The 8,602-nt window shown below is 40.6% G+C and overlaps 1 protein-coding gene across 2 annotated transcripts in view; it reads right to left on the reverse strand.

Moving 5' to 3' along the window:
• Positions 1 to 8,602, reverse strand: part of PAICS (phosphoribosylaminoimidazole carboxylase and phosphoribosylaminoimidazolesuccinocarboxamide synthase) — a 42,409-nt gene that overhangs the window by 2,169 nt on the left and 31,638 nt on the right. For both annotated transcript variants that reach the window (XM_085322804.1, XM_085322803.1), the window contains exons 10-16: positions 8,304 to 8,349; positions 7,133 to 7,330; positions 3,555 to 3,733; positions 2,661 to 2,840; positions 2,456 to 2,569; positions 1,076 to 1,159; positions 784 to 964 (exon numbers count right to left, since the gene is read on the reverse strand). In XM_085322804.1, the coding sequence (XP_085178930.1) occupies positions 784 to 964; positions 1,076 to 1,159; positions 2,456 to 2,569; positions 2,661 to 2,840; positions 3,555 to 3,733; positions 7,133 to 7,330; positions 8,304 to 8,349 (982 nt within the window). The remainder of the gene's footprint in view (positions 1 to 783; positions 965 to 1,075; positions 1,160 to 2,455; positions 2,570 to 2,660; positions 2,841 to 3,554; positions 3,734 to 7,132; positions 7,331 to 8,303; positions 8,350 to 8,602) is intronic.

Here is an 8,602-nt window from a genome sequence, read left to right on the forward strand (position 1 = left end):
ACACATCTTACTCTGTGTTTGAGGGAAAAGTCTCAGTGTCAGAGAAATAGGTGCTGCTTGGCTTTTAAAGAGAAACATTTCAAGATGCTAAAGATTAAATAGTTACATACTGTAAAATACCAAGCAACTTGTCTCTAAAATAAGTGTCTTTAGACTGAGCCTACCACATCTGTCATTTCAGTAACTGCTGCTTTAACCCCTATCTGCCAGTTCTCCTCTGTAAAAAGTATATTCCTAGAAAAAAATAAAGTTATTTCTTYTCACTCTGTTAGGCTATAAATCTTTCCTAAAGGATGTAAAGTTTTCCTGATATAAACACAAATTCATAGCCAGTGTCATCTTCTCTTGGAATCTAACATAATGACTAAACATGTTTTTGTGAAACAGGTAGGAAGACAACGTCAGTAGCATCTCTTATAAGCATGAAAAGTATTTAGTCAGCTTGAGAAACCACCTCTTCCCTGTTTCAGAAACACCAAAAATCAGTAACAAGATGCTGCAAGCCGAGGGGATGCAGGGGTGAAAGGGGGAAAGATTCAAATGCTGAGATAAAAGCAGAGATTGGACTTTCATTAACAGAAAGTGTGGATGGGCAATAGGACAATGCAATACTCCATAATTATTTAATGCAGTCTATAGACTAATTATATAATTAGCAGGTGTAGAACACCATTGTAACAGCTTATTGTTGAGGAAAAAAAAACAAACTACCAGAAATCCTTAATAGGACAAGTTGTTTCTGCACGTTACTGTTTCAATCCACATCAGTTCTTTGGCATTTACCTTCATATTCTGCTTTGATCCTTAGAGTTTCATCTGGCCCTTTGTGAGCAGAGGTCACTCTTAACTCACAAGGTATGCCAAAGGCTGCACATGCCTTTTTTATTTTTTCACAGTGACTGAGGTCAGAAGGAGATCCCATCAACACCACAACTCTACCTTGGATCTTTGTTTTCAGAAGCAACTGTGTAGAAGAATGAAGGGGTTGGGGGAGGGGGAAGAAGAAAAGCAGTCAGCAGGGCTTTAAGGCATACAATTATCAAACTCTGGATAGTTCGTTCATACAAATAGATACCTCTACTCTTTCTGCAACCCATTCAAAGTTTCTCTTAACCATCTGCAGTGCTTCAGGAGTAACTTCTTTTAGGTCCCGGTAAGACTGGAAAGAAAAAAATACTAAAGGCTAATGTTTTGCTTTAGGTACACAAAGCACTCATTTTGCTACCATAGGTGATGAGAAAACCTCAGCTGGAATGTTTATGCAGTTTCTAGTAATTCCTCAGGAAAGAATTGTGATACATATGTAGAAAAGAACTTCTAGATGAGCTGTTTTGTTTTTTGTTTTTTTTTCCCACATAATACGAACCTGTAAACAGCCAAGTTTTTATCCTAACAAAAAGAGCTAAAGAGARGAATCGATTACTTTGTATGTGGAGAAATGACCAAGAACTATTAAATGAAAACAAAACAAAAAAAAAACAGAAAAAAATAACACACTATCTCAGCAGGTGTGTGCAGCCTCCTGCACTACACTATTTGGTCATTTGTAACACAAAAGGCTTATAGCCACTAGTGCTATACTAGCAGTACTGCTTCCTAACTTATATTAGGAATTTCCCCCCTTGCTTTCCCCTTGGAGCTTACAGATACTCTCTCACAGGGTCTCTGTTACTAAGCTCAATGATAGTCACAAAAGCTCCACAGCAGCAGCACTCTCAAAATGTTTTTTTAAATACACGTTTGACAAATGTACATAATTATTTATTTAATAAGTGTAATTGCTGTACAACCAAGGAAAAAAAAGAAAGTCTTACTTCAGACCTTAGTCCTCTTATTTGTGGACCCAATCTGCTAGCAACACTTGTAGACAAACAAATATTCAATTTAAGCCTATACACAAGTAGCAAAGAGAAGCAACCCTCCTCCCCGCCCAGACACACAGATCCGGGAAGTATTCATTTATCAGCATATCTCTACTAGTAGAAAATACAACTCTGAATAATGAAGCAGCTCCAAGCCGGATCTGGGAACTAGAGCTACTTCTGTTCTTGCTATCTATTTATTGTCCAATTATTTTATTATCTGCACACCAAGTCAGATATTCTTAACATCCCTGCAAGCTCTAAACTTCAGTTAAGCACAATACCTCCAGGCAATACTGTTACCAGGCTTCCTATTAAAAATGTATAGGCACAGGATTATCTTCTACTAGATAAACAATCAGGATTTCCCAAATATTTAACGAGAACAGGATCAGACACTCAGTGCCTTATGGGCTATGTTGTAAAAAGAGAAGACTATCTAGGAAAAAAAAAAAAAAAAAAAAAAAAAAAAAAAAAAAAAAAAAAAAAAAAAAAAAAAAAAAAAAAAAAAGAGCTACTCTAAGAGCAGATGCTTAACTGTAGGGTTTATTTTTTCCTTCTTTCCAACCAACTCAGGAGATTAAAAACATTACCTGTTTGTCCTTCTGCTGGCTTCTGTCTCCTGATGGCCACAGCCTCCATGAATCATTATCAATTACATCAGCAAGAACAATTTCTTTTGTTAAAATATTAACACCAAATTCAATCTAAAAAAAAAAAAGTCTATTTTAGGAACTATCCAATGACAGAAGTGTCCCATTAGAACTAACATCATGACAAATAATATTTTCCTCAAACCTTCAGATCTACCAGTGTGCAGTTCTGGGGTTGCCATGATTTTTCCAGGATCTCAAAAATAGCTTGAGTAGAGTGTGCCATAATATCCACTTCAGTCTGGCCAATAGTAAGTCCAGCAAAACAGAACTTGGCTTCGATTAGCTGTTCCTCAGACCACTGTGGGTCATTATTGGCATCATCCTGTTAAGAAAATGAAAGGGAGAATGGCATGTAGTTGAAGCTTGCTATAAGGGGAAAAAAAATAACCATTACAAGACAATATTTGATTAAAAGATACAGGCTTCAAACTGGTAGTTCATARTTAGCACCAGAAAAGCTTAGTAACAGCAACACTAAAACACTTCCTGTAACACCTAAACATCTCTAAAGGCACTTCTCAGATTTGGATAGTGCATCAGGAGTGACAGAGTCCACTAAAAAACACTTTTTAGATCACAGTTCACAAGAAATCTCTTTCAGTGCACATTTCTGAAGTACAGCGTTTTAAGTGATTAGCTATCCACTTATAGTCAGCTTGCAAGTACACTTAAAGTTCTTTAAACACACCAACATGTCCACTTCATTTGAGAATATACCCCTAAGAAGCCCCTATACTTCATTTATAAAGCATTATTTTTCTGAAGTATAGGGGCTTCTTAGGGGTATATTCTCAATTGAAGATGAGTTATCTACTTTATGTAGAGTTTGGCTCATTATTCTTTGGTGGCCCCGTGAGCCAGCATTGCAGCGTACACAGTTTGAAAGAGAGAATACAAGAAAATGTTAGGATGGCAAAACTACCAATACCAAGAGGATCTGTCAGCCTCTAGTGCTACCTGCTTTACTTGTCAGCATTTTTAAAGAGATGCTTAAGAGTTCTGGCTTTGTTTAATTGTCACGGGAAAGGAAACTTACCTTATAAAACATTTCAATTTTGGGTGGATAAAACTTATACCCTTCTTTGACACCAGGGTTTCTCTTGAGGAAGGAGCCAGTAGCAATTCTTCTGCACACCCATTCAATTGGGATCATTTCACAGTGAGCTGCTATGAATGCTGTATCACTGTGTTTTCTGACAAAAGCTGTTTTGATTCCTAAATATAAAAGGGGATAACTTAGTTCTGTTACTATGCACACTCTGCAGCTGAAACAAAGCAGAAACATATTTGTCTAACTACATGTAGAACAAAACCAAATCTTGTTCTTGTCTGGACTTAAAGGACACCCGAGACTTCTTCAAGGCATTTAAAGCTCCCAGAAAGGAGAGGAGATTTCTTCATTTTTTCTTGTAAAAGGATGTCACTGCTGTTATCTTTCACAACTCGTTAGCTTCAACAGTTCTATAGTTTAAAATTCATATGCAACTCAGAAACATATGTTCTGGTCAGACATCCTATTCTTGCAGTAACTAAATTTAAGAGGTCTCACCTCCCTCAGAGAACTGCCATCCTCTCACATGCTGTCACACTTGTCATTTAAGAGATGCCAAATCTACTTTGATCGGGCTTTTCCAAGATTTTTTCCCCCTTTTCCTACCCCCACCTTTTTTTTTTTTTTWAAAAAGTCCTTCCTTTCAGATGTGTTTAAGCCAGGCCAGATATCAACATAACCAGGTTATGAAATGATTACACAAATTGTACTAATCAACATAAGTAATTCAGCTGGAGGTGGAAGTCATTGCACCAGGCTGAGCTGTAACCAAAAGAGTGCATCTGAAACTCTCTAATGGACCTCCAAGTTCTAATCATAATAAAACACTTTGTAACAGCAACGTTCTTCTGGCCMAGCTTTCTTGCACTGCTCACAAGCTATCTTTTCTTCACAAGCATGGATAAAATCTGGTCAGAAAATACACTCTGTCTAGGCAGCCAGAAGGCTCCTCCTGCCCACAGTTGACTAGGAATAGCTGCTCAGGTACTGAGTCTACAGAAAGGAAGTGACAGGGATTTAAATTTTTGACATCTCTTCTACTGCACAGAGACTTATTAAGGGTCAAAAGTTACTACTGCATTGACATCTCTAACAACAAGAGATCCAAAATTGCAATCCACTCCCTTCAGACATCCTTCTTTATATACACTCAAGCTTCCAATGGACACATGCCCCTTGCAGTGTGATGTACTTAAAAATGAGGACACCTGATGAGGAATGAGGGGGAAAAAAAGGAAATTGTTCAAAGCTTTTTAAAAGTTCCTCCCTTGTAATAGCTTGTTTTTAAACAACAATAATTGACAGCAACAACCAGGTAACTTGCCATTCTCTGCTAGAGGAGCTATTGACTGTAACATCATATACATTGAACAGTAACTGTAGACTTTCAGAGGAAGTACTGAAAGGCAGCAAAATGGTAATCTTTACTGCTGTGTTCATAAAGGGAATCGGAGGCAGGGAAGGACTTAGTCCTTCCTTTCATTACTAACTAAATTTTATTTAGGCCACTAGATTCCAGTGATTTATTTGGCAAAAGACATTAAGACTTGGAAGCATATGTGCACACACAGGCTTGCTGCAGCAAAGCAACAGTACTATGTAATTCTGAGATGACCCACACTAAATACTGTGACAGCCAACGCGAGCTGATTGTCATTCTAAGTCCAATACAAATCTTCCTCCCCCCTAACTAGTCAAAAGTGAGAAGAGGCCCCCCCACACACCCCAGCAAGACAACTGTCAAGCCCAACTGGCATCTGCCAGAGACAGAGGCCAAAGAATTTGCAGCGAGTCAGTGCAAGAAGCAGCTATATTCCATTCTATCTCCAGAAATATAAAGGAAGAAGTAAAAAGCTTAAAATACAGCATGAACATTAACTTTTCATACTGCCCCAGAGGATGAAATAATTTAAACTGATAACTGCATATCAAGTCACTTCCAAATATGGTTCCCAAGCCCCTCACCTGGTTTATTACTGCATTTTTAATCAGCGCAGATGTGTGCTTTAGAATTGCTGACATCAGCTCCATTACAAACAAGCAAGAAACTTTAACAGAACTCTTTGTAAATCATCACCTTTGAAAAAATAAGTTAAGAGAAGTTGCGCAAAGCAAACAAACTGCTTCTACAATAAGGCATTAGTATTATCTGCAATTTATGCCAGTCAAATAACCAAACTGGAAAAAAAAATGAAACTACTTTTGCTGTTGTAAAACGCAGCTACAGGTTATTCTGCACAAAGTTTTCCAGAGCACCTAAAGTTACTCAGCAAAAGCCGTTTAAAGATCTTTGAAACATCTACAGCAAGTTATATGTAAGATTTAAAACATTTAACATCTGGCAGTTTATTTTACGTCATGAAAATTAGTCAAACATCTTACTCATTGCTCCAAAGTGAAAATTACCTTTTTAAAAAAAATGAGGGGAAAAAAAAACCCTAAACTATCAGGAATGATCTTGGAGATTTCTTGGTACTATATGCAAAACAGGCTTTCCAGGAAAGCCTAGTGACTGAGGATTATGACCTGATCATATTTTCCTCCTTCCCCACTAGTCCTTTTGCAAAATAGTTCTTAAAATATGTGCTGAGATTAAGCTACCTGCATAGAAATATAGGTGAATATAACTTTAGGGAAAAGATTTCTCTTCTCCACATATGAAGCATATTAGAATTTCAGCATTTGAGCATCTGAAATCTATTGCTACACTTTATGTGCTGCCAACTACACAACTTTTAGCATAATTGGTACTCAACACGAAGCAGTCTTCAAATGCTTCAAAAAGAACTAAGCACGCAGCTATGAACACTGCCTTAGACAGTCTATTGTTGCCTGTATTATACTACTATTTCCAGACACAAGTTGAGAACCTACCAATTCAAGTTGTTCTTTGCAACTTGCACATAATTTTCCTGCAAACATTAAAAAAACAAAACAAAGACACTACCCACACACCCCAATGGCAATTACCTAAAGACCTATTTTATTTTTTCTGGAGGAAAAAAAAAAAAAAAAAAAAAACACACCTAGGAAGAGATAAGTATTATACCCTCAGATAAGGAAAATATTTCTGAAATGTTGTAAAGTGAAGATAACGACTCCATTTTTGGAAGTGTGGTACAGAACTCACTTTTAGTTAGAGTGACTTTTAGTTATAGTCTGGTACTATCACTAGCTAGCAGTGGCTTCTAAGCAGATAAAGTAACAAGAAAGATGAGATGCATCCAGCCTGTTATTACACTCAATAGAAGCAAGGATTGACAAGAGCAGAGGGGAGAGGAGATGTAGGGGCGTAACCAAACATGAAAGACAAACTATAGTAGTGTTATCTGTGATTGAAAGATTGCTTCAGACTCTCTTGTGTCCCAAATGACCGAGTCACTCAGCTTATGGGGGAGGGGGGGGAAGGGAAGGAAAAGCCTAAAACAAACAAAATCCTCACACACAACTAAGAAAATGATGTCAAAAAAAAACTGAAGAGCCTCAAGGCTCTCCAAGCAATATTATTAAAGTGTCTCTGCAACAGAGTGTCTGCTGTTTATTTTAACATTTAAAATACTTACCAGCTTCTTGAAGTAACTGAAACACACAGCTAGTTGTTGTATTGGAAATTGCAGCCTTTCCTTCCATACGATCCTTCCTGGCTGCATTTCCTGCAGTTATTTGGTCTTTTGACTGCATCAAAACGCATCCCGGGATCTCTGGCAACTCGTAGACTTCTTTTGTTTTGCCTTCATTAACTTTTTTACCAAGTTTCAGTTCTACAAAAAAAAAAAAAAACAAAAAAGTTTCAGACAGAAACAACACTACCTTTGTATATCAGCAAACCAAGCTAGCATGATTTTAGTTGGATGCAAAGTCTGCCCAGCAGGACCCGAGACCTTAGTCAGCGACCACTACGGAAACACTCCCACCTACAGAACCAATTGTTCAGGAAGTTTCCTTTCAGCAGTAAGGGTAGAAGCCTGCAATCGCTTGTAACTTCTGTCCTAAGTTCTACTGACACAACAGATCTGTATTTGTTTTGTTAAATGTAAGCATCTTTCAGTTGAAAGAAGCAGTGCACTCTTTCGGCTATGTTTATTTCCCTATTAACTTTTTTTTTTAAATATATATATACACATAGCCAGCTGACACTTTGCACTGACACTACTAAAACAAAACCTCCAACCTGACGTCAGTTTCACTACTTTTCAACCGCCAGGACGGAACAGGCAGAGAAACCTCGGAGCTCAGATAACGCTGCTAAGCGGCACGGATCTAAAGCAGCAGCTTCACGGAGGATCTTAAGTGGGGATGTCGGGCACGTGGGGATGTGAACGGCTCTTGACAAAAAGACGTAGCAAGTTTCAGCTCGCTGCGCCTTTAGCACTCACCTACACCTGGTCCTCGCTTCTTTGAGGCGACGAAGCGAGACTTAACCTGCTCACAGGCAGCTTCGCACGCGGAGGGCGAGGGGAAACTAGCTTCCCCCCCCAACAAAAAAACAAAACAAACGGAAGAACTTTCGCGCGGAAGGAGTTTGGGTTGAAAGCACCCACACCCCAGCAGCCGCCTCTCAGACCGCCGGAGCGCGGGGCAGCCCCGAGCCCCCCCCGCCGCCCCACAGCCCGCTCCGTTGTGAGCGGCGCCCCCCCCGGCCGTTACTGGCCCCCTCAGCGCGCGACGGCCGCGGAGCGCGCGCGCGCCCAACGGCCGCTCCCCTCAGGGCGCCCCGGGAGCGAACGGAGTTACCTGATGCTGCGGGAGCCATGGCGGCGGCGGGAGCAGGAGCAGGCACCTAGGGCACAGAGCAGACGCTCAGCACACGCGGCCGGGCCCCGCCGCCGGGGTAAGAAGGGGCCGGCGGAAGGGGCGGGCAGGCGGGGCGGCGGGCAGCGGTGCCGCCGCCCGCCAATCGCCGCGCCGCCGGCCCGCACCCCCTTCCCCCCTCGCCGCCGGGGCGAACTCCAGCCCTCCCCCCTCCCTCCCCTTCCCGGTGCGAACGGTCCCGGCCCAACTTCTCGGCCAATGCGAACGCCCGCGCGCCCCCG

The sequence above is a fragment of the Rhea americana genome, unplaced genomic scaffold (assembly GCF_003343005.1).
Source record: "Rhea americana isolate MKP2758 unplaced genomic scaffold, rheAme1 scaffold_8, whole genome shotgun sequence".
Taxonomy (NCBI): Eukaryota; Metazoa; Chordata; class Aves; order Rheiformes; family Rheidae; genus Rhea; species Rhea americana.